The sequence below is a fragment of the Argentina silus genome, assembly GCF_951799395.1.
Source record: "Argentina silus genome assembly, chromosome: 9".
In the NCBI taxonomy this organism is placed as follows: Eukaryota; Metazoa; Chordata; class Actinopteri; order Argentiniformes; family Argentinidae; genus Argentina; species Argentina silus.
Genome location: NC_139663.1, coordinates 11,211,069 through 11,236,966, shown reverse-complemented (window position 1 = coordinate 11,236,966; position 25,898 = coordinate 11,211,069). Strand labels below are relative to the sequence as shown.

General features: G+C 43.5%; 3 protein-coding genes across 6 annotated transcripts; 2 read left to right on the top strand and 1 right to left on the bottom strand.

Moving 5' to 3' along the window:
* The first annotated feature begins 1,033 nt into the window (after positions 1–1,033).
* Positions 1,034–4,376, top strand: ifi35 (interferon-induced protein 35). 2 transcript variants are annotated; one of them, XM_083676253.1, is made up of 10 exons: positions 1,034–1,125; positions 1,411–1,450; positions 1,571–1,633; positions 1,830–1,988; positions 2,159–2,275; positions 2,398–2,536; positions 2,760–2,875; positions 3,062–3,248; positions 3,352–3,461; positions 3,667–4,376. In XM_083676253.1, the coding sequence occupies exons 2-10, from the start codon at positions 1,436–1,438 to the stop codon at positions 3,886–3,888; spliced, it is 1,128 nt and encodes a 375-aa protein (XP_083532379.1). In that variant the 5' UTR covers positions 1,034–1,125; positions 1,411–1,435; the 3' UTR covers positions 3,889–4,376. The 2 variants fall into 2 exon arrangements, with proteins under 2 accessions (XP_083532379.1, XP_083532378.1); XM_083676252.1 differs by having other exon boundaries at positions 1,063–1,125; positions 1,571–1,988.
* A 725-nt stretch (positions 4,377–5,101) lies between these two features.
* LOC310809774 (branched-chain-amino-acid aminotransferase, cytosolic-like) lies at positions 5,102–19,088 on the bottom strand. 2 transcript variants are annotated; one of them, XM_083677222.1, is made up of 18 exons: positions 18,789–19,088; positions 18,653–18,691; positions 18,416–18,513; positions 17,253–17,319; positions 17,006–17,097; positions 16,548–16,652; positions 16,394–16,461; positions 15,852–15,948; positions 10,208–10,282; positions 9,529–9,729; positions 9,243–9,353; positions 9,000–9,119; positions 8,668–8,831; positions 7,884–8,026; positions 7,539–7,624; positions 7,172–7,312; positions 6,877–6,951; positions 5,102–6,705 (listed from the first exon to the last, which is right to left on the bottom strand). In XM_083677222.1, exons 1-18 carry the CDS (start codon positions 18,883–18,885, stop codon positions 6,664–6,666), a joined length of 1,821 nt encoding a protein of 606 aa, XP_083533348.1. In that variant the 5' UTR covers positions 18,886–19,088; the 3' UTR covers positions 5,102–6,663. The 2 variants fall into 2 exon arrangements, with proteins under 2 accessions (XP_083533348.1, XP_083533347.1); XM_083677221.1 differs by lacking the exons at positions 15,852–15,948; positions 16,394–16,461; positions 16,548–16,652; ... (3 more) ...; positions 18,653–18,691; positions 18,789–19,088 and adding an exon at positions 13,532–13,594.
* A 588-nt stretch (positions 19,089–19,676) lies between these two features.
* On the top strand, positions 19,677–25,659 carry kcna7 (potassium voltage-gated channel, shaker-related subfamily, member 7). Of its 2 annotated transcripts, none has more exons than XM_083677334.1 (3): positions 19,677–19,944; positions 20,564–21,332; positions 23,533–25,659. In XM_083677334.1, exons 2-3 carry the CDS (start codon positions 20,616–20,618, stop codon positions 24,454–24,456), a joined length of 1,641 nt encoding a protein of 546 aa, XP_083533460.1. In that variant the 5' UTR covers positions 19,677–19,944; positions 20,564–20,615; the 3' UTR covers positions 24,457–25,659. The 2 variants fall into 2 exon arrangements, with proteins under 2 accessions (XP_083533460.1, XP_083533459.1); XM_083677333.1 differs by having other exon boundaries at positions 19,897–20,018.
* The last annotated feature ends 239 nt before the right edge of the window (positions 25,660–25,898 follow it).

Here is a 25,898-nt window from a genome sequence, read left to right as displayed (position 1 = left end):
ATTTACACTTTGCCGATCATGATGTACCTTATTGGGTTTTGATATAAAAAAAATGAATCCTGTATTTCCCGCCCCACTGTGTACCCCAAATGAATAGGTAAAATGGTGAAACGGGAGGACCTGAAATGGAAAAATGGTCTCAATGATAATGTTTCCAACTTTATGAATTGTATGTAGATAATTTGAGATGTGGTAGTCTCTTGCTGTGGTATTTTGCTATTCACAGCAGCCATGAGCTCTTCCACCATTTCAGCAGTTATTTTTTGTATCTTGTTTGTCATTCAAGAAAGTTGACTACAGTTGCCTCTTACATGACCATGTCAGAAACCTTGTAGTAATGACATCAATGATGTGTGGATGTCTAGCCTTTAAGTATGTGTTTTCATGTAATGATATACTGATGTACATTAAGCCTAACTTTAAATGAGGACTCATTTAAAGTTAGCCTATAGAAGTGTATTCACCTTCGCAGTCAATGGTATTCCCACTAGCCAACTCACATTTTGCCTTTGTCTTATAAGACATTTACCTTTATGGCATTTAGCAGACGCCTTTATCCAAAGCGACTTACAACATATCCATTTGTTTAAGTAAGTGAATCATCTATCCATCAGTCATCGTAAGATAAAGTAATCAATGCTCAGACCAGGGGCCATAGGCAGTTACAATGCTAGAAGAATGATTCACAAGCACATCAAACTCTAACCCTTGTACATACTCTTTGGCCCTTTGTCAATTGTTAGGCACTTGATTCCTTGTGTTCTCTCTTCCATCCTCTACTTGTGTCCTAATCAAAATGCTTTGGCGCCTCTGTTCCTCACCTTAGATATTTTCCTCCAATGCTTTTTGACAAGGAAGCAATTTAAGGATGCAGGAAAGAACACAAGGAATTGAGTTTCTAACAATTGTTCTGTCCCATCAAAGAAGCTAAACTCATTCTCCATCATACACCCGAGGCAATTAATCAAGTCTAATAAAAAGCCGGAAGTAGGTGGACGGAGTTCCACTATTGGAGTTCAGAGAAAACAAGTGGAAGACGTACTGCGTAGACCAGCTTATGACTCAATTTCGTGAAAATGAAACCGAAAGAAAGGCGCTGTCTACAGTCCACAAACTTAGGCGGTGGTAAGTTAACTTCGGTGTCCTATTTAGCTTAACGCATTTAATATTTCTGTCATTTCAATGCGTAGAAGCAACATGAGTCTACTGAGTTTTAAAGTCCAAACATACAGTGTTTGGACGGGGTACCATATACATAACTCTTTCATCTGTCATGGAAGAAATATTATGCACGTATCGAATAGGCTTATAGAGAACAAACTTGTCGTCTTAACTTAACAGGGCTTGGTATTCATATTGACTCAGATACATGGATTATTATACTATTTAAGATTTTTTCCCCCCCCACAGAATATTGTCAATTTCTCCTATTGCCATGTCATCTGAGGAGGTAAGCGGTTTACCATCTGTTGTGAGACCCATTGGCTTTATTTTCATTTTCATCTCATATCAGTTGCTTGCCTGTCCCCAAGACTGGCCACTGACAGCATGCCATGTACCTGTCTTTCAGGATTTCTCCTTTGTAATGGAATCTCCCCTAGATGAAATCCAGAAGAATATCGCCAAATGCAAGGTTGATGTGTTTAAAACAACATTTGATATATGGTGACGTCAATATACATTGCAATGTTAATGTTGTTACTTTTATTTTCAGCAGGGGAATTATAAATTGCACTGGTGAAAAGTGTGATGTAGATAAATTATTGTTTAGCCACCTCAGCTGTTACTTAAGTGTCCATGGGCCTCTTAGAACCGAACTGTGTCTCCAGGTGCAATGTGATCAGCTGCTTCTGGAACAGAATGATCTGGCCAGAGCCCGGGACGAGCAGAACAACCTTGCTGAGCAGTTCAGAAACCGTGCAGTCAAACTGAAAAAGTCTCTGGAAGAAGACGAGAGTAACCAGGCCAGGGAAGTTGACCATGAAAAGGTTTGACAATTAGTTCAAAGAGTTCATTGGGCTTTGATGTCAGTGTTCTGTTTAGTATTTGGCAAACTGTCTCCTCTCTTAGTGGCTTGTTAGAAAGCGATGGCGGTCAGGATAGGAGTTTCATCTGAGATATGGTGATGGTTGACTGACAGAGCTTTCTTCCTCTGCAGCGGAGGCTGGCCAGCCTGCATGAGGAGGAGAGCAGGCTTAAGGGAGACATCAAGAGGATGAAGGAAGAACTGTGTCATCTGGACGAGAGCAACCACAACCTGAAGCAGCAGACAGATGTAGGGCCACACCCCAAACTTATGTGGTGTTTAGTATTGCAATTAGTGTGTATGTATGCTGTGTAGTAGGTCGGTGCAATGATTTTGTTGATTGTAAAGTAAGACTGCATCTCCAATTGTAGGTGCCAGTGCCAGAGAAGAGGGCTGTATTCACTGGAGTGACTGGTGGTACAGCAAACTCACTTGACTTTGATATGATTCCCCGAATAGTATACCCCATGGAGGGGGGCACTGCACTGGTAACCTTTGAGGAAGAAATAGGTATGACTGAACACAGTACAATGGATTTTGGGTCTTTTTTTTTTGTTATCACTATGACCTCATTTGTTTGAGTGGCTATGCCTCAGTCAGTCTTTAGACTATTTCAATGAATGTGTCTCTTTTCAAAAATGTCAGGCTTGTTCCAGGGTTAATCATCTGAGAGATCTGAATAGAAAGGTGTGTGTGTATATACATTCCCTCCCGGTTGTCCCTCTTTCCTCAGTGGCCCAGAAAATCCTGAGCATGAGGGAGCATAAGGTAGCGCTGGTGGAGAACGGGGAGTGCAGCATCACTCTGGAGGCCAAGCCTGTGCAGCTGATGATGCCCAGTCATGTAGAGGTAAAGAGGGCCCCATCTCCATTCACTAAGCTGGATCTATAGGAATGCGGGTGGAGATGGAATGAGTAGAACATGATGATTTGGAGAACTCAATGATGGAATTATATCAGCGGTGTTAAACTGGGAGTTAAGTTTTTATTTCTTGTGTGTGATTCTCAAGTGCATATCTGCCTGTCTTCATCTCAGATGGACACCCAGGTGTGTCCTCAGCGTATCCTTGTGTCCAACTTGCCTGACAAGAGTGAGGAGGACCGTCTGCTCGACAAACTGGTAATCCACTTCTCCAGGAAGAAGAATGGAGGTGGGGATGTGGATGAAGCTGACATGCTGCATGACTCTGGCAATGTGGTCATCACTTTTACAGAGAGCAATGGTACGCAAATTCCCATCAAGACTGATACGATAGAAATGATTTTAGGTTTAATCTTGACTCTGCAAATTCGTCAATTGATCGTCAATGCTCTCGTCCCACACAGTTGCCAAAGGCTTGACCGATAAGCAGTACCACAACGTGCAGTTTGAGAAAGGAAAAATACACAAAGTGAAGGCGACTCCATTCCTGAACGGAGAGATCACAAATTTCAAGGTAAGCAGATTTCATGTTCTTGGTACATAAAGAGGGAAAATAACATGTACACACCTCCAGTGTTCCTATTTTGCAAAATCCCACACATCTTGTCACTAACAAGCACAAATCAAGACTGTATAGTCCAAGTATTTGTGTCTATAGTGTGTAGGTAAGGCGATAACCTCCAGCCCAATCTGACACCCCACTCTCCCTTTCCTCTCAGACCCGCATCTCAGAGTGCGGTCGTACGCTGCTCCTGACAGGGATCCCTGCCATCATGGAGCAGGACCTCCTCCAGGACCTGCTGGAGATCCACTTTCAGAAGGTCAGTAACGGCGGTGGCGAGGTGGACATAATCATCTACAACCCTCTGGGTCACAACACTCTGGCCCTGTTTGAGGAGGACCCAATGAAGGCTCCAGTCAGTGAGAAGACCCAACCATGACACCTTTCGATCGCTGCTCATTGACCCCCCATCTCAGCGATGGATCAGGGTCACATCAGAAATCTAAGCTGAGGATCTGATACTGGCCTGGTTTACAGATGTGTAGAGATATGCATTATCCATTGTAACCTGTCTAACTAAAATCATTGTTAGAGTAAGTAAGTAAGATTGATTGTATGCATTTGTCTGTACTCACTATTTCAAAACATGATTTCTTTCATGTAACTTGAGCACATATATTTCTGATATGATTGGGGTCAGGGTTTTGATATTATAAATTTAAAGAAATGCTCTTCAGAAGGCATTCTCTCTCTCTCTTTGGGAAGAGTAACATCTCTACTCCGTTGTGAAGGTGATTGGACTCATACAACCATTTTATGCTCATTTAGTTTCACTCTAAAATGTCTTGTTTTTTCTGTCATATATTTGTAGCGATGTAGCCATTATATATAATTGTGATAGAATCATGATAAAGTTGGTCAAACTGGCTGAGGTGTCATTTGTATGGAAATTATTTATCCAAATCATTCATTACAATGGGGCTACTGTTGACACTACAGTTAATAGGAAGTAGGTTTAAATATTTCACTTTTTTTTTTTTAAATACACCTTTTCATGGTTGTTCACGATTGAACAAGACTAGAAATAAGATGAGGCTAGGTGGGGGCAGTGTATCTGTGCAGTCTCAAATTGAACAATGAAGTGCTGCACGGCAAACATGGCAGTGACAATATGACAATTTCATTGAGGATCTCAATAGCTATGAATAATCACTACATAACACAATCATCAACTGAACATATGTGCAATCAATCAATAGATCTCTCAAATACCATAATGATTTATATCCTACCAGTCTGTACATCTCGGCATGTAGGGATTTTCTTTATTCAGGTACACGTTTACAAAACATTCATGATTGGTCATCATGAATGTTTCCCACCATGAAGGAGGTTACTGCTCCCTGCAGCCTGTCAGAAGTAACTGCGGGTCTGAACAGCACCTCACTCTCCGAGTCAGCCTCGATATTGTGACTTTCAAATCTCATGCAGCTGAAATAAGAGTATTTGACAGATTTCATTCCTATCATGCACAGCCATTTTATTTTGTTTTATAAATATGGCCATAGGGTCCAATCCATTCTGAAAATTAACCAAGAAAACAGCAACACAGCAATTAGGAGTCCTTATGAATAACCACACCTCGTCAGAAATGGAACACAGATCATATTTATTTGTAAAAATATAGTAACAGCAAAGTTGAAAAGTAACAGTGACTCACGAAAACAACTAAACTCAACAAAGGCTTGAGCAGGATAGCTCTTAGCAGAGTCACTATAAAAACACTTGTTATAGATCAACAGGACATAGATAATACACTCGGTCAGGCACTTAGACAGAGGAAAGGGACAGGCAGATGGAGTGTTAACCTTGTATGAAAGAGTCCAATACATTAAAAAAAGAAAGAAGGGAAAGCAGCTGGGTGAAACAAAGCTGGATATACAGTTAATACGATGGATATGACAAAAGCATAGGAAGACAGTAGGTCCAATCCATAACCAATGCGAGAAAAACAATAAAATAACAATAAAACCTACAGAGCTCTTATTCTTAAAAACACAACTCATTGTTACCATACATGTTGACATTGATTACACACCTAGTGCAGGAGCCACTGACAGCCCTGACAGTCTATTGAAAGTGGTCTCTCTCTCGTACTCTGGAACTGCATCTACAGTATGTGGACTAACCTTACCCCTCTACTTGTGCATACTTGAGTTCACCTTGACCTCTCCTTCTAAAATCTCAATCTTTTTAAACATTATTTTTTTTGTCTTAGTGGCATCTTTCCAATCAAGACAGACACTCATACACACACTCACTAGTTCTCATGTTGTCTCTCAAACATTCAGTCTCGCACACGCACACACACACAGACAAAGGTCACTGTAAACTCATTTCTATCACATTGTTAAAAAGCTCCTCTTGTGTCAAAGCGGCATGTATAAATATTTCTAGACCTGTATCTAAAAAAACTATATTCAAATACCTCTCCTGACATAGGAGAGGTGTTTGAATATCAGATATCTGTGACAGAAAGTAACATGTTAAAATAAATCCCATGATACCGATTTGATTTCCTATAGGCCATTCCTACAGCCATTGAGAATGTCTTGGCCTAAAATGCAATGCAGCACCTGTAAAAAGTTACTCCTCTGTTTTAAATACACCAAAATGCCCTACAAAAGGAACAAATAGCTGCTTGTATTGCATATATCCCAATATGAATACATTGGTCTGTGCTATCTGCTGTTTAAGTAGTATTTGTGCCATCTAAAAGCTTTGAGGAGGATCCTCTTTTGCTTAACCTGTCCTATGATGAATGAATGAATGAATGAGTGAATAGACACATACAGAAAAGAAAAGTAGTATAAAATGTTTCCTTCTGCAGAAATACACAGAGTGAGTTAGCTTTGTGAAACGTGCTGCCATTTCACAGCATTGCATATATGGTGTAACTATTGGTTTTGAATAAAAGCTGTTTGTTACAATCAAACAACTAACCCCTATCCCTTTAAAAGTTCACACAGAAACACATGAAACAGACATCAAGGTCAAAGTTACCTAGGAGGAGAAACCGACAAATCCATGTTCTTGTCCCCCAGCCAGCCAGCTGATCAGTGGGAGTGCATTTATGGGTTGAAGAGAAGCTGGTGGTCTTGAAGATGGAACTGGGGGACTAGTCTTGATATGATTGGCATGTGCAAACGGCCAATTAAACAACCAGTGGTGCCCATTCACTCTGTTTTCGTCCATACTGGGTAAAGCAAGGAGCAGAAAAGGGAAAGGCGAAAAAATAGGATAATGTTTTATTTTGTTGCTTTCAGCAAACAAAATACATGTGGTGTTAAAAAGTAAAATGTTAATATCTGTAAGTACACTGCTGAAAGGAAAAAAGGCAAGCATTAGGGCACACAACGCAGCTTACCTGCATGTCAGTCAGCTCCTTGTGGAATCTCTTAGCCATGTCAGGGCCGTTCTGCATGGTAGGGATTTGGTATGTCTGAGGAGGAGAGGCATATCATCAGAGAAAGGAGTTTGATTTCCAAAGAGACGGTGACAAAGAAAAAGACAAAAAGATGAAAAAGAGGTCTGGTAGGAACACAAATAGACAAACAAGACAGACACACAGACATTGGAGAAAAGCAACACTGAGTTACCAGACAAACCAACACAGAGTAACCAGACAGACCGATGATGATGATTTCGGTGGTTATGGTTACCTTCCCCCTGTACAGCAGGCTGCCTACTGGACAGACGACGCAGGCTGTTCCTGCACCAAACACCTCCATGATCTTCCCTGAGTCCAGAGCCCCCAGCAGCTCCTCCATACGCATGGTGCGCTCTGTCACTTTAAACTCTCCCTGAGAGAAGCCAAACAAAACACAACTTGGTATTTACTTTGTCCGCATGGAAAAAAACTAATTTCCTGTCGGCTTTTCTTGTATTCTCTGGTTGAATAACAATTGGAACGGAACAAACATTGGAAGAAACAGAAAATCCTCTACATCCTCTACAACTACAATATCCATTCATTATTTTTCTTTTTTTCTCCCCCTCCCCCCTTCCTTTTTCCTCCATCCCCCTCACCCATTCTCTGGCCAAGTCTAAGAGAGATTGTCTGGTGACTCCTGGAAGAATGATGCCATCTAGAGGAGGAGTCAGCAACTCTTTCTCTGCAGACAGACAGACAGACACACACACACACACACACACACACACACATATATATAGGCACTGACAAAAAAAACATACACACACTTCAGCCAGTATAACAACACACAATACTCTCTCAATTATCAAAACATGTAAAATATCATCCTGGCATATTGCTTTGATTCTAGGCTCTGTTCCAAAAACACTCAAACATAAATAAAGGCATAAAGAGAAAGGTGAACTGTGACAGACGGATGGACGGACATCCAGATGTCTGACCTCCTTCCTGGTTGGTCCAGTAGATGAAGAAGTTCATGGTGCCGACCTCAGTGATCTCCTCCTGCTCTCCATACAGCCACAGGACCTGCTGACAGCCCCGCTTCACCGCCTCTTTCTGCAACGCTATCGTAGGGCCATAGTTACTGTGCGAGAGAGAGAGAGTGAGCGAGCGAGAGAGAAATAGGGTGAGAACGACATGGGGGAGAGACAGAGAGAGGGGGGGGGGGGGGAGTGAGAAAGAGAAGAGCGAATGTAAAGAGGGGTGTTTATTTTATATTGAGAGCTTTGAGAGGTCAAAGTAATATGGCCACCAGAGGACATACAGGAAAACATCTAGGGGGCATCTCAATAGTATAAAGTGACCTCTTCTTCTCCTCTCCTTCATCTGCACTAATCTGAAGGCCCTGGATCTCAGCCAGTTTGCTGTAACTTGTCCTGTGTTTACAGATCAGTGCAGGCCAAGCAGAGGAAGCCAATTGAGTTGCAGCTGTTAAGTTAATGTTCACCAGTTAACAATTAGCATAGCAAGGAATGCGGTTGTGTTTTATGCGGTTGTGGTTTAAATTACCATACAATGACATTACAGGCAGTGACTTTACTACATTCAGATGTTGATTCAAGGCATAGAATCAGACCACATCATAACAATTTCATGTTGTTATATAAGAATCGGCTATCAAAATACTATTACAAATTCCAAACCAACCCATTGTTACTTTCTGAAATTGCTGAGTCACACTCCTACATATATTGATGTGTGTGAAAATGAAGGTTTGATGCTCACCCCCCCATCTTAAAGGCTCCGACACCCCCTCTCCAGGCCCTGACGAAGCCGGGATCAGCCAGCAGAGACACCGGGCTGAATGACCCTGTGGTGAAGTAGGGTCCCACAGGTCCCACGATGACAAAGAGCAGGGCGTGTCCTGGCTGGGAAACGCCCAGAGAAGGCTGAAGTCGGAGGGGGGGGGGAGAGATGAGGGGGAAGAATGGGTGTTAGTGGAGTCATAGGCTGGGACAGTGAAACTTGGATCAGTGAACGTCAAGGTTCAACGTCCTTATTTAGGTTCAGGTGAGGATGGTGTTGGCTGTGTCTGTGAGAGAGGCCGAGCCACTCACCTCAATCCCTATAAAGGTGGGTCTGATGTAGAGACTGGCATCTGTGGAGTAGGGGACCCACTCCTGATCCACCTCCACCAGCTTGTTGATGCACTCCAACAGCTCACCCTTATCAAACAACTAGAGAGCGAGGCGCGAAACAAAGGGATCGTCAATTGCTTTTTTTTCCCTTTCGTGATCAATTCGATGAGAACCAGCATTTCTAGAGGTCCTGAAGGAGCAGGAGGTTCGAGAGCCACTCACCGGAAGGCTGCTTCTGTCAGCGCTGCGGTGCATCCGCTCCATGTTCAACATGGGTCTGAAGAGACGGATGTGGTTGTCAACTCCTCGGAACGCCTTCATGCCCTCAAACAGCTGACGGGGACAACAGTTGAAAATTAGCCGATTGGCTAAAACCGGCACATTTACAGTCATGTTTATTCATGTGCATTGTCCCTGTAAAACCAAACTGAACACAGTGGAGTAACACACACACACACCCTGTTTACATCTGGCACTGAGACACTTTGGGTGTGGCTCCTTCTCTCACCTCTATGGAGTAGTGCAGGGCAGAGGTGGCAGGGTGCAACGACAGGTTCTGAAAGGGCTTGATCTGGGGCACCGCCCATCCTTCTTTCTCTGACCAATAGATGGTCAGCATGTGGTCAGAGAACTGTTTGCCGAACACCAGGGAGGCGGGGTCGGGCTTGGGCTTGGGCGCGGCGTTGCGCTCGATCATAAGATCTGCAGCCTGAGAGGGGAGCATGAGTGGAGCGAGAGAGAGAGAGAAACAGACAGACGTGACAGGAGAGGGGAAGAGAGCCATGGACCGATACAATGATTTTCTTCATCATAATTGATAGAGCATGCTTTGGCAGAGGAATTAATGTAGATCTTAAGAGCCAATTAACACTCTTTAATTAAATGGAATTAGATAATGAAACCATGAGAAAGTGAGGTAGGGGAAGAAAGGGAACAGAGTCAAGTGATGTCACAAAGAAAATGCTCTCTCTGAAGTTGGACAGGAACACTGACAACTTGGCTCGATCCAAAGAGACCTCACCAATGGATTACTGGGAATGGGAATAGGACTTACGTCCTCCAAAAACAACGGATGTACTGTCAAGTCAGACTCATAAAGAACCTTGTGGGTTGTGCTGTGGTGACACTAGTAGACACTAGTAGTGAATCTGTCTCAGTGAGTCAGCAAACTCCATCATTTACATTACCTTGAATGAGGAGCTGGCAAACCTCAATGACCCCAAGGAGAAGGGGAGGGCTTGGATGAACCGTCCATGGAGTGCCTAGTAAACAAGACAAAACATTCCACTTGATCCTGAGTCTTTACCCATTTGAAAAGCTTAAGGGCTAACAAGAGTTGAATCCATGAACAGGAGCTTATGAACCTGCTACTGCCGTCCAATCAGTCAACTCGTGCCACGTTTTCAATGTGCCTTTCAGCCAAGGTGACATGTTGCTGTTTCTCAACCCCGATAGGTAGATGAGGGCCAGCAAAGCACCACACACTACTGTTTTGCGGGTCAGCGTGTCGTGTGTGTGTGTGTGTGTGTGTGTGTGTGCGTGTGTGTGTGTGTGCGTGTGTGTGTGTGTGTGTGTGTGTGTGTGTGCGTGTGTGTGTGTGTGTGTGTGTGCGTGTGTGTGTGTTCAGTACTGGCACTTTGTCTGTGGTATGTGCCTAGGGACAGCTGGAGCCAAGCAGCGCGCTTTAAATAGCATCACAGAAGAAACCATCAGTAAACCATCACATGTAATGACAAAAACTTCTCCCTCGGTAATATGCATTTCACTCAGGGTTCTCCCCAAATAATGTAAGAGTGGCGCTGCTGTGAGCCTCAAATAAAAGAATGAGTTTAAACATGAATGGAAAGTGATGGGATCACAATATTGTCTTCTTTTTTCCCGAAATAAGGACAAAGCACCCAACAGAAAGTACATACAATTTTCAAAAAGTAATTTTGATCTTTGAAAATGTACATTTGTGCAATTACATGTAATTTTACACATGCCTATTATATTTTTTATAAACTGGACTGTAGAGAAATATTTTTCAAAGATTTAATTTAATCTAAAGCGATGTCTTAGCAAATGTTGCTGGCTCTTTACTCTGGCCATACAAGTGGCCTATCTGTACTGCATAGGACACATAATGGACTGTACAAAACTATTTTTCAAAGATTTCAATTAATCTCTGGTACTATTCTACTATTCTGGGGCAATACTATTTCATCAGGGTAATTAGGATATAACATCAATTCTGGGGCAATACTATATCAAATATTATATGGTGATGATTGATATATATTTGTTAAGCTAATTCACATATTGTTTGTAGTCCCTTGATTCCTATTTATCATGTTTAAACGCTCTCCCTTCCCTCTCCAGCCCCTCTGACTCCATTTACACCTCCCCTCCTCCTCCAGCCCCACCATTTCCTCACTTCACAACTCTTTAGTGCCCCCCCCCCCCCCCCCCCCATCATTCTGCAACACCCATCAATCTGACCCCCGGCACCACTGCTACAGCCAACGACCCCCCCCCACCACCCCCCGCTCCAGTGTATTCATCAGTACGGCTCGTGAAGAGAGAGCTGGGAAACCTCTGCACCAAGAAGGCTGCGGGCCCTGACGGTGTGAGTCTGAGGGTGTTGAAAGTCTGCGCGGACCAGCTGTGTGGAGTATTCCAGTACCTCTTTAACCTGAGCCTCAGTCTGGAAAAGGTCCCATCAATGTGGAAAACATCTTGCCTGGTACCGGTACCAAAGAAAAGGAACCCCAGTGTTCTGAATGACTATAGACTGATAGCCTTGACATCCCACATCATGAAGACCATGGGAAGACTGGTGCTAGCACATGAGGCCCCTGGTGAAGATATCCTTGGACTCCCTGCAGACATTGGTGTGGATGATGCCATCATCTACCTGCTACACAGAGCCACCCCCATTTAGATAACGCTGGCAGCACTTTGAGGGTCATGTTCTTTGACTTCTCCAGTGCATTTAACACCATACAGCCCTTACTACTTGTGGATAAGCTGCTGAGGATGCAGATGGAATCCCCCATTGTTTCCTGGATTACGAACTACCTGACCAACAGTCCACAGTTTGTACGGCTGCAGGGATGTGTGTCGGACTGGGTGGTGAGCAACACTGGCGCCCCTCGGGGGACAGTTCTGGCTCCCTTCCTCTTCATCCTCTATACCAGGGGTTCCCAAACTTTTCAGCCCGGGACCCCCAAAATAACTGTGCCAGAAACTGGCGACCCCCACTATCCCCGGAGGTGACTGAAACATAAGGAAACGTGCGCACAGGACGCACGCACTAATAGGCGTATCCAAACACGGGCATAACGACAACACAAAAGAACAGAACAGTCTGACAACCATGATATGATTTTACATATAACAATTTACTATAAGATAAAAGCAGAATACATCAGTCAAAGTAATCTCCATGTAACTTATGAGTGAACATTGTTGCTGTCATGTGCAAACTTAATTTTGACACAATACTTTCATTTCCATGTTAGCAGAAGAATATCTCAGTCAAAGTAATAGCCATAAACTGTAGCACTGAGTAAACATGTAAAAATAGCCCATCTGCGAACCAGTCTGGCCATTCTCCTCTGACCTCTGGCATCAACAAGGCATTTTCGCCCAGAGAACTGCCGCTCACTGGATATTTTCTTTATTTCTGACCATTCTCTGTAAACCCTAGAGATGGTTGTGCGTGAAAATCCCAGTAGATCAGCAGTTTCTGAAATACTCACATCAGCCCGTCTGGCACCAACAACCATGCCACGTTCAAAGTCACTTAAATCACCTTTCTTCCCCATTCTGATGCTCGGTTTGAACTTCAGCAGGTCGTCTTGACCATGTCTACATGCCTAAATGCATTGAGTTGCTGCCATGTGATTGGCTGATGAGATATTTGCGTTATCGACCAGTTGAACAGGTGTACCTAATAAAGTGGCCGGTGAGTGTATATGTGGCAACTGGCAAGCCGTCATATGACATTAATTAAACATGCATGACATGCGTTGCATCATCCCAGCTAACGACAACTAACAGATCTTGACATGTATGTAAATCAACGTTTTATTTGTCTGTTGCTATAAAAAAAGACAGATAAACTAAAGCATCAGCATGCATCTGTAACTTGCTTAAAAGATTATAATTGCAATTATTATTGTAATTGGCCACAGCTAAACCCGCATTCGTTTACGCGCTAAAGACATGAAAACACGTGAAAGTTATAACAAACATTCATCACACTACAACTCCTTGTAATGCCACTTTTTGTCTTCATCGCCAGCTTGAGTTGAATTGTTACCAAAAGCAGGGGCTAGCTAGCTAGCTGAACTTGATTGCTGATTGAGACCACTGGGGCGAGACTTGCACATCAGGTTAAAAGTAAATAGTGAAAGTCCATTAGCTTTTATCGGTATAATCTATTAGCCATTCGCTGTTAATTATTGACAGAGACGGTGAAGATAAACAGACATTTGAAAGATAAACAGAGTGATCTTTGGACTCACCGTCCTCAGTGCTGCCATTGCCGATACGTACGTAATGAATGACAAGTCCTTCCGTGTGGGAGCAAATTCTGAGGACAGTGATCATTTGTGTTCCGGGTATGTCCTTGGCGACATGACAACAACATTTCTATAGTTATAATGATTATACAAAAGGCATTGGTCACCCTGATTAATCATTAAGATATCTAGCATTAACTATAGCCTTAAAATTACAGATTTGAAGCTTTCCTTTAAATGTTTACACATGTTGTGTAATGTTCAAGATTATTGCTCTTTAGCTCGTGTACGAATAGGAATAAGGTGGAAATTCCATTTGACTGTAATTGTGCGTATGATGTTCATCCACAAAATCACAAAGATTGATACTGGTCAAATCACTTATAATCTAATCTAGATCAATTCAGATCAGTGGCCAGTAAGGAGTTAAAAATAAATAAGGCGTGTCGAATCTCTGCCATGTGGTTGGACAAAACAAGCGAGGTTAGCCAGGTTCGAATACATGGGGTTAATAGAGTTCAAATGAGGAAGAATTCAGATGGCAGCGATTGGTCTACATGCGGGGAGTTATAGCAATCGGGCTACTTGATTGGCCGTGGTGCTGCGAGGGGTAGGCATGAGCCACTGTGTTGTACATATTTACTACTGTAACGCTGACCTTATACATTAGACGACCCCCTATTCATGTCCTTTGAGTTCCAGGGATGTTTGTCAGCACATTAGTATTTTTCTTTCACCTTAATTCATGTATTTAGAAAGCTGATGTAATACCGGACACATTTCATGGTAACACAACTCTAAATGTATTGATCACAATACGCTTAAATTAGAAGAACCACTATCCTGAATGAAAATGTGTCATTCATCAGTTGTGCAACTGAAAGCCATCGAATGGGTTGAAATCTACTGGGAATCTGATTTATTTAATTGTATCCAACATAATATATGTATAAAAACTAAAGAATAATGTTCCCTAATACACTCACCGCCCTTTGTTCTTCGTGGCATTGATTCCACAAGATGTTGGAACATTCCTTTGAGATTCTGGTCCATGATGACATAATTGCATCACGCAATTCCTGCAGATTTTTCAGGTGCACTTTCAAAGTTGTGAATTTCCCGTTCTACCACATCCCAAAGGTGTTCTATTGGATTCAGATCAGGTGACTGGGAAGGCCACTGAAGAACACGGAACTCATTGTCGTGTTCATAAAACCAGTTTGAGACGACTTTTGCTTTGTGACATGGTGCATTATCATGCTGGAAGTAGCCATTAGAAGATGCCTAAATTGTGGCCATGAAGGGATGCACATGGTCAGTAACAATACTCAAATAGGCTGTGGCATTCAAGCGATGATTGATTGGTATTAACGGGCCCAAAGTGTGCCAAGAAAACATTCCCCACACCATTACACCACCTCCACCATGAGAAGGTGTACAGGTGTTCCTAATGAAGTGTTTGGTGAGTGTATATTCGCTGCACTTCCTGTTTCTCACTGTTGCGTGTTAGTGTTAAATATGCATCTGTGTTTGGCGGAACTAGTTTCATGTTAAATTATTAACAAGTCATTTTGGTTCAGCTACAAATCAGTCTGTTGGGAGATGCTCGACAAGATTGAGGAAGAAGACGTTTAGACCTGCTGTCTATTTTTGCTTCTGTCATTAATAAGAGGAAACAGACAGTCGTCCAGACAAATAATAATAATAATTATTATTATTTATTACATTTATAAAGCGCTCATTACAAGAATAATCTCAAAGTGCATGAAATGTCTGCAACTTCTCTGCAGCAATCATGAATCATGCTCTATTGAGTGAACATGACTATTGATTTGACAGGCCACAGAGTTATCATAAAAGTCCCTTTATTAAAACACACTTACATCTCCAAAAAGTAACACAAAGTAAATTAGTTCAATAATATGAAACAGAATGGTAGAACAGGTGTCTCGTGGGTCAAGTAGACACAGAATGAAAGGGTTATGGGACCTGGCTCTTGAACCCGTAGTTGAGTTCGGCACCTCCACTCAGCAGCAGGTCTATCCCAGTGCAGAATGTGGCGTCAGCTGCCAGGAACAGGGCCATCAGCCCACTCTCAGCTTCTGTCCCCATGCGACCAATCAGCTGTTTGAGATAAGAAACATACACATTCAAGAAGATGGAGGTCGTTTTTCTGAGTGTCACTCAATATTGTTTGTTTATTTGAAAATATATCTCCTCCAACTTGCCACGATAAGTTCTGAAATATAGCACTAAAACAAATCTTTGTGGTAAGTCGATGCTCATAAGTGTCTTTCTTGGCTCTTATCCCATGACAACTTGCCTGAGCATTCGCCCCCTCTTGAATGGTTGCTGAGGCATCAGCTGTCTGTCCTGCCAAATCCTCCCATAGAGGTGTCATCACATTACCTGGCGAGATACTGCAAGACACGACAGACATGAAACAGTTTCTTACCCTCTACAAAACTTCACAGTATTACTATCCCAGAAAAAAAGAAAGAAAAATAGGAGCACTCATTTGTAAAGAGGTTTTATGGAGGGACACACTCATCAGTATTAGACAGCAAAAAAAAGAGGGTAGGATAAGGAAGAGGATAGAAAGCTACATTGAAAGAGGGAAAAGTGGCCTGGCACCATGGCCTACAAGGTACACATTTTCCCCATGTCAGCATGGGTTCGAATCTGACCCATGCCCTCTCCTCCTTACTTTCCTGTCTCTGTACACTATCTCTATCCAATAAAATAGAAAAATATGAGAATGAGACTGCCCCACTCAAAAGAAATACCTTTAAGAAAGAGGGGAAAAAGCCAGTAGGAAGTAGTAAAAAAATAAAAGGATGAGAGATAGAAACCGGTTATACTCACCAGTTGACTCTCACTTGGTAGCGACTCTCATCCACAGCCATAGCTTTTGTCATGGCAATGATTGCCCCCTTGTGGAATAAAAAAGACACCACTCATGTTACTTCAGATAGGGAGTAATGATGCATACTGGTGCCTAGTCTTGGTGGCAACTCACCTTGGTGGCTACATATGGGACAGCATGTTTCTGGCCAATGGAGGCCACCAGACTTGACAAGTTGATGATATTCCCCCGACACTTCCGTAGGTGGGGCAATGCGTACTGAGGATGGGAGAGAGGGGGAAGTACTATGGTGAAACACAAACGGTAAAATATGGTAAACCCTAACAACAGTCCATTGAAAGAAACAACCAAATTGTGATTGATTGGATTCTTGTGGAGAATGTTTATTTTTTCAAGTGTTTGTTCATTTTTTCAAGTGTTTGTCATGTGTGTGTTCGAGTGTTTTCTCTCTGAACACCTAGCCGGAGCACAACAAAGTGTGCCAGCAATCTCTTTTTCAAAACAAATTTCACTAATTTCACACACGCACGCACACGCGCACACACACACACACACACACACACACACACACACTAAAATAAGAAAAGAGAGAATAGAGGGTCAATATTTACTTTGGAGGCCAGGAAGTAGCTGATGAGGTTAAGATTCAACAGATCTCTAAACTCATCTGCTGTAGTGTCATCAGTGGGTTTGTGAGGTGGGTCTGAGAGGGGCAGAGATAGAGAAACATATAATGAATATAACACACACAAACATACACACACACACACACACACACACACACATACACATACACATACACATACACATACACACTATATAACAACATGAATTGTTGTGAATAAGAAATAAACTTACGCCACCCAGCATTGTTGACCAGGCAGTCAATTTGACCATAGTTCTCAATGGTCACAGCAATCATCCTCTGGGGAAAAAAGTCACACAGTTGAGTTGACCATGTCATAAATTGACAGAGAATTGAGGAAGAAAATTGCTTAATAATACATCAGCATATAAAGTACCTGATTGTTTGAGAAAAAAAACACCTAAACACCTAAATCATGAACAACAGGCCATGCAGTCTGTTTGAATATATTGTATTTATTTGTTTTAATGGTCAATAAACTTGTTGGAAATTTACTAAAAAGGAGCAGAAAAACCTGCTGGACATAACCCTCAACTAATGGTTACAGCTGAACAAACTCACCCACAATCAAACAACTGAAACAGGTTAGAGCAAGACTTTAGGGCCTCCCATAGACTATTGTTTATAAGGGTGTATGCAATCACTGTTGACTGAGGAGTGGTACTTGGGAGTGTTGCTTGGGATAACGAAAAAATAACTGAACAAAGTAAAGAATGTGACACTTATAGCAGGCTTTGGGTGAGTTCAGTCAGGACACGTTTTAATAAGTTAATGAAAATGGTAATACATTAGGTTTGGCGTAAGTGGATGGCTCCGCTCTGATATAGCTCCCCGCTTGAAGTTAAGCAACATTAAATACAATATTCTAAGGCAGGGAGTCCATAAACTTTTAAAACCTACACTTTACACTTAGGTAGGTGATCACAGAGCGAACCTGCAGGTGGAAGCTGGGGCGGTGGGTAGGCAAACATTGCAGTTGAAATGTTTTACTTATTTTTTCCCTCATAAGTCAAAGGTCAAGAGAGAGAGAGGGAGTGATTTTGGAGATTTTAGGTTTTCTGTGTTTCCTGTGCTAGCCATGTCCTGTTTCCTTCCAATGCTTTTTTCTTGGCCTTTTAGCAGTTACTGTGTGTGAGGTCTATACGATTCCTGTTTATCTGGTAGAGGGAAATGTAAGTGACAAATAACATTGATTAATTATCTGTGTGTGTGTGTATGATGTTGGCTTTAAAATCAAAGCCATCTTATAAATGGGACCGACTCAAAACCACTGGTCTTGGCATCCATTGAGGAAAACCTTTTTTTAAACTGTGTGCATACTGTGATGATCACTTGACTTTCATATCACGAGTCAATGAGAAATCTTTGCCCTCACCTTGATGTCCTCTTCTTTGGAGATGTCACAAGACACAAATTTGCATGAGCCTGGCCCTGCCCTGTTTAGCTCTGCCTCTAAAGCCTGACCAGCTTCCACTGTAACAAAAGAGAGTATACATTATAATAAAGTAATGAATATTACATGCAAACCAGAATTAAAAAATAATAATAATCTGGATTCATTTGCATGAACTCTTCATCCGGATTCAATCCAATGACTCTCAAAGACACTCACCTCCTCTGGCACAGAACACAACTTTGGACCCATTTTCCACTGAAAGTGAAACAAAGTGTTAGTGCGTTATTCCTCATTTTACCGTTCAAAGTTTATCCCTCCACATTCACTTATTTCAAGCAATGACATTCCTTACCAAATACTTTGACAATCCCTCTGCCAATTCCCTTCGAGCCTCCCGTCACAATGACAACTTTGTCGTGGTAACGCAAAGCACTGCCAGTGCCAGACATATTTGCGAGCGGAAGGTGGTTTGTGTGATGACAATTCAGTTGCAGCGTTGCGAAAATAGAGACTCGTTACCTGATTGCTTCGGGCAATAGCAGAAAAATGTGACCATTCCCGTTTACCTTTTTTATTGTCTGCTCATACTTTAACACGAACTTTCACATCCTTGTTTGTCAGGTGATTATAATGCATTTCAAGTTCCTCATAATCACAAGGTTTGTTCGGCTCACTGGTGGCTTTATGGGACTTGTAGTCACCCCATGCAAATTCTAATACACATTTTGCATATCCTAACACAGTTTTGCAAATTATCAAATACAATTCTGAATGAAATTCACATTTCTGCAGAATAACCGTAACCACTCTTAACCATTACTAGTCTAGTCTACTAACCTCTGTGGCAATGGAATTATCATCAAAATGACTTATAAATTATATTACTGCATGCATGTAAATGGGCAATTATGGGCAATGATAGCTACTGTACAAGTGCCCTTGTTTGTGTGTTTTCTTCTTCACATTTGCCCTGCAAACTTGCATGTGTCGGCTTGCATGTGTACTGTAAGTGAGTGTGTGTGTTGAGGAAGAAGTGTGTGATGAGTATGCGCATGTGGGTGACAGAGAGAGGGGGGGGGAGAGAGAAAGAGAGGGAGGGAGAGAGAGAGAGATAGTTAGAGAGAGGGGGGGGGCAAGGGGCTGACATTTGAGGGTGGGGGAGAGGAGGCTGTGCTGAGGTTGGAGAGGAGAAGGCGGTGGATTGAATTTCGACCTGACAGCATTCCCCAGAGAAATAGTGAGCATGAGAGAGAGCGAAGGGGAGAGATTGAAGACAGTGACCTACAAACAAGCTTAACTATCTTAACTTCACCCGCGCTGGAGAATCAGGAGACAGATTAACACTACCCCTGAAGGAGCAATGGATCCCCGACCCTGCCCACCCCGCCCTCCACCCCCAAACCTGACCCATAGAGGTGGGAGGGAGAGACTTACGGAGAGATCAGGCGAGAGATAGAGAGACAGAAAGACAGACAGAGGGAGGGAGGGAAGGACATCCCATGGTGGAGGTACAGTAGTGGATACACTGTGATTCTCTTGAGTTGTAATTAGTCTCTATCAACACGAGCTGACTGACTAAGGGGTGAGTAGGGAAAAGTGAAGGCTGCTTCTCGTTAACAGGAGATATGTTATGTCTTTTACTCCAGACGAGCATGAGCATGGCATATTGCAGTAACTTGTGGGATGTTTATGAGCCTGACTCATATCATAATGTATGTTACTGTATGATGCCTGCATATACATTTTCCATTCCAAGTAAAAAAAGTAATATACATTCTGATTAACATTAAACATTTTCAGAATTGTATTTTTCCCATTAATGACTAACATGGTAAACTTGTGGTAAATGAATAAATAATAATATTTTCAAAAAAATCATTTGAACTATACAGTAATAATGTATGCATAATGTAAATGTAATGTCATTAGATACATTTATGGCTGATAAAGTAATCTGATTAGATTAAGATTTGTTACATAATAAAAAAAAAAAAATGTTTTGTGTTTTGTCTTCTTCCTCTTATTCATCATTCTTCTCAAGCTTCCATTTCTTTATTCATCTTTTTCGTTGTACTTATTTTTTGGTTTTCTTGCTAACTTAAGAATCTTTGCATTTTCTTCCTTTAGAGAAAGGGATACACTTTCCACAAAAAAAAGAGGTAAAAAGAAAGACAAAGGGATGGAGAATCATGACAAGGGAGATGGAGATGGAGACGGAGGGTCAGGAGACAAAAAAGAGATTCCAGAGGAGATCAGCGACAGCGACAAGAGGACCAAGGACCAGCGCAACATGGTGGAGAAGGGAGAGAAGGAGACCCAGAAGGACGGTAGTGAGGAGAGGGTCGAGGGCAAGAGGGAGAGCCGCCGCTCAGGCTCTCTGTGCAGGGGGGGGTGGGCCCTGTCGGAGCGACTGGCCATCAACGTGTCAGGGATGCGCTATGAGACGCAGCTCCGCACCTTGGCCCAGTTTCCTGACTCACTGCTGGGGGACCCTCGCCGCCGGCTGCGCTATTTTGACCCCCTGCGCAACGAAATCTTTCTGGACCGGAACCGTATCTGCTTTGATGCCATCCTCTACTTCTACCAGTCGGGTGGGCGCCTGCGCCGGCCGGCCAATGTGGCTCTGGACGTGTTCATTGACGAGCTACGCTTCTATGAGCTGGGGGAGGAGATCATGGACCGATTCAAGGCGGACGAGGGCTTCCCCAAGGAGGAGGAGAGGCCGCTGCCCGAAAACGAGTTTCAGCGCCGCGTCTGGATGCTGTTTGAGCATCCAGAGTCCTCTGGGGGTGCCCGCATCATTGCCATCATCAGTGTCATGGTCATCGTGGTGTCCATCCTCATCTTCTGCCTGGAGACGCTGCCTGACTTCAGGACTGAGAAGGAGCTGAGGGAGGTGAGAGAAGAGTGTGGGGAGGGATGATGCCAGAGGGCAACAGAGGAAGAACAGAACAAACAGGAGTGAGGGATGAGGGGAGAGAGAGACAGAGAGGACAGGATAATGATAGAAAAAAGGAAATAAAAAAGGGAGTAAGGGAATGAAAAAGTGGGTGCAATGGAGGAGTGGAATGAAGGGAGAGGAAAGAGAGGGGAATGCAGCTGATAGGCTGCTAAGAGAACAGAGGTTAGAACAGTGTCAGACTAATGAGGTGAACATGGAAGGACGGCAGTTGGTGGCAGTTGGTGACAGGTGTCACCCTGTGGAAACGTAAACGCTGTTTGACTAAACAGGCCCCTTACAGGGTCAACAACAACAACTCTCACACGGAACAGAGAGTGTGCGTGTGTTACACAAAAACACACTGTACTACCAGAGGACAGAACACCAACGAGGAGTGAGGTCAGAGTTAGAGTTGGGGTTAGGGTTACGAGAACGAGACCCACATGGAAAAGGGAGAGCGAGGAAGAAATGGAGGGAGAAGGAGAGAGGCGGGTTATTGCTGAGATTATTTTAGTCACGTCGTTAAATCTGATACACTTAGATTCCCGGCTAGAAATGGGAGGAAGGGAGGGGATGGGGATGGGGAGTGAGAGAGGGAGACGGGACGAAAGCACAGTGAAAAACAGAGGTGAGGGGAGAGAGGGAATCAGTGAATTAGAAAGAGTGGAGGATGGCAGGTGAGAAAGAGAGAGAGTGAAAGGGCGGGCCAGAGTGTGCACAGGGTGGGAAAGAGGAGGAGGAGAGAGGACTGCTGTACCAAGAACATTATATTATCTCACTGTTAGATCTCTGTCCTTCTGTGCCTCTCTGGTCTAGCACCCCTGCCAGGAAAACCCAGTAACTTTGGAATTGATGGAGTGGATTGATAGATTATTGACACAGAGAGAGAAAGTGTGAGTGGAGGGCAAAGGACAAGAGAGAAGAGGAGAATGTCTCACGTTACCCCTTGGAGATCTAAGGGGCTATATATAGAGGAAGGAAAACCTAAGAGCACATCAACACCTAAACGCCAGTTTGTATTAATAAACACACTGACTCATACACACTGAAAGAGGCATGGAAAGAGTCTTACAGAGCACCTATTTGATGACTGGCACAAAAGTAAATGAACACCACATATGCCTAAAGGCATGTAGACAACTTGGCTTTGGTTTTTGAGTGTTCATGCAAAATCCCAGATACACAAGACTCAACAGGTTGATAGACATTCAACACAAACACATACACACACACACACACACGCACGCGCGCGCACACACACACACACACACACACACACACACACACACACACACTCACACACTCACTCAGCCACTGTATGGTACTGTAGATGCACTATGGTGCAATAAAGTATACCAGTGCCCTTGGCTGCTTCTGAGAAAACATTGTCAGTGATGAAGTGAAGTGTCAGATGCCTAAGTCATTCCAGCTCCTGTTCTGTTATATTAGCCTGTCACATGTTCTGTAATGTTTTTCTAGTATTTAAATACTAGAAGAAAAAAAAAGAGAAACACATTTATACCAACGTCTGTGGAGAAAAGTAGATAGAGAGAGAGAAAGAGAGAGGGGGAGAGAAAGAGAGAAAGGGAGAGAGAGAGAGAGAGAAAGAGAGAGAGGGAGAGAGGGAGAGAGCGGTAGAGAGGGAGAGAGAGAGAGAGAGAGTGAGAGAGAGAGAGAGAGAGAGAGAGAGAGAGAGAGCGAGGGAGAGAGAGAGAGAGAGAGGGAGAGAGAGAGAGAGAGGGACAGAGAGAGGGGGGAGTGAAGAGTTAACACCGTAAAGAGGGTATAGCTAACGCAATGCAAAACTTTGCCACCTTTAAAATAACCTTATCTTCTCACTTCCCCTCCCTCCCTCCCCCCTCCCCTAATTACTCTCATCATTGGTCTTCCCTTGTCCTTCTCTGACCTCTACTTCTACTTGTTTATTTCGAAAACTTTTACGAAAGATTTCATGAAGTTATTGCAATTTCTTTTCAGTAGAGCAATGATCTTGTATCTTGTATCTTCCCCCCACCTTCCCCCCACCTTCCCCCCACCTTCCCCCCACCTTCCCCCCACCTTCCCCCATCATCCTCCTGTCGTTAACCTTGCCTATACTCTCTTATTATAGCTATAATCCCACACTCACTTTCCCTCTCTCCCTGTCTACCTCCAGCAATTCACCTACCAGCCCCACCCCACCATCCCCAATACCACAATCCTGGTCCCGCCCTCCTCCAGCCCCTTCGATGACCCCTTCTTCATAGTGGAGACCATGTGCATCTGCTGGTTCTCCTTTGAGCTCATCATGCGCTTCCTCAGCTCCCCCAGCAAGATGCTGTTCTTCAAGGATGTGATGAACACCATTGACTTCTTTGCCATCATTCCCTACTTCGTCACATTGGGCACGGAGCTGGCCAAGTCCAAAGGTGCCGGGTCAGGCTCTCTGGCCATAGTCAGGGTCATCAGGCTGGTGCGGGTGTTCAGGATCTTCAAGCTGTCGCGCCACTCCAAAGGCCTGCAGATCCTGGGCCAGACGCTGAAGGCTAGCTTGCGAGAGCTGGCCCTGCTCATCTTCTTCCTTTTCATCGGAGTCATCCTCTTCTCCAGCGCCGTCTACTTCGCCGAGGTGGACAGCCCTGACACGGCCTTCACCAGCATCCCCGAGGCCTTCTGGTGGGCGGTGGTGTCCATGACGACAGTGGGCTACGGGGACATGTACCCCGTGACGGTGGGGGGGAAGCTGGTGGGCTCCATGTGCGCCATCGCCGGCGTGCTCACCATCTCACTGCCCGTGCCCGTCATCGTCTCCAACTTCAGCTACTTCTACCACCGCGAGACGGAGTGCGTGGACAGCAGCAGTGAGTTTACCCACGTCGCCACCTCTGTCTGGGAGGACGGGGAGGAGAGGGAGGAGGACGGTGAGGGTGAATACGGGCCATATGGGGATGATGAATATCCACCCATGTACAGGGCTGACTGCAAGGGCATCTGTGCCCCCCTCAATGGGACACTTCTGGCAGGGTTGTGTGCGGGCCAGAATGGGGACCAGAGAGGAGGGAACGTGTACCTCAGAGAGAACCTGGTCACACAGGTGTGAGAGAAGACACGATGGACAGAGCATTAGAACGACTGTGGCACACTGCCTCTACAGATAGAGAGAAATGATAAAGGGAATAAAGAAAGGGAGCTGAATAAAAGGAGGTAGTTGAATAAAGGAGGAGCTGAATAAAGGAGGAATAGATAGCAATATATGAAACCGAAATATGCTATTTACACAAGGACTGACTGGCACGCTTGCACTGTCAATGGCAAACACTGTCTTACTGTACAAAAAGAGCAGAGGTGACTCCCATGGCATAGAGAGTCAAGAGACAGAATTCAGAGAATTAGAACTATGATAGAAATTTTCTAAAGAATGCTTTTTGCTAACTGATATGTTGACATGATATTGACAACAAGATAGTTGAAACAGACTGTATATTTATTGATGTATTTATTTATTTATTATATATTTACCAGACTGGTAGACTATTGATTGTCTACACATTACTAATGAAAATAGTGATTGTGTACAATGCAATAGATCTTATATTGTTTTTGAAAAGGGAGTGAACTGCAGTGCCATTCATTTATTGTTGTGTACCGGCTGAGATTTGAATGTCAACCTGGCGTGTGAATGTGCAGAGGGGACACACTCCTGAGGGAGCCATGGCAGAATCGGTCTGCCGTGATATTGTGTTGACATTGACAACACAAAGAGATCAGTCAGGGGGCTTGTGGTGTAGACAGAGCCCCACCCCTAGGTGTTGGTCAAAGGCCAGGTCAGATGTTTCAGAGTGTAATGGATATAGCTAGGACTGGCGACAGGGAAAGCTGATCCTGGACCTAAGTAATCACACCACTGTCAAGCTTCCAGCTGAACCTTTCTACCCCAGTGACTGTCTAGTTCAGGGCTCAGGCCGGAGCCCACTGGCTTATTATACCCACTTTCACCCCCAACAGTCTGGGGTAGGACTACAGTACTACGCAGACCACAGATAGACACAGCCATGTCCATATCACCACTACGCCTCATTTATCTTTGAATTCATTTGAACAAAATGTGTTGGACCGCATTCAGTGTTACACTGTGCTGTATACATGTATTACGATTTCAGATTTTAGTTTCAAAGTCATGTGTGAGCTACTGTATTGCTCAGTTTGAATGAGGGAGTGGTAAGAGAGAGAGAGAGAGAGAGAGAGAGAGAGAGTGTGTGTGTATGTGTATGTGTGATTACCTGTATGTTCTTTGACTGGGTGTGAGCCCTGTTTATATTTTAATTGTATTTAATAAATAATGTATTTTATCAGTTTTCTCAATGACTCCCTCTTTTTGTCAATTATTTCTGACAATTATTGTCTTCCATGCAACGTTGTTAAGATGAGCTCCACTCACATTGCATGATATGTTGCAAGAATTTTTTTTGCATCTATCTGATGGTGACATGGTGACGAGAACGACAGATTCACACTCAACGAAGGATCGCGTTTTTTGTCATC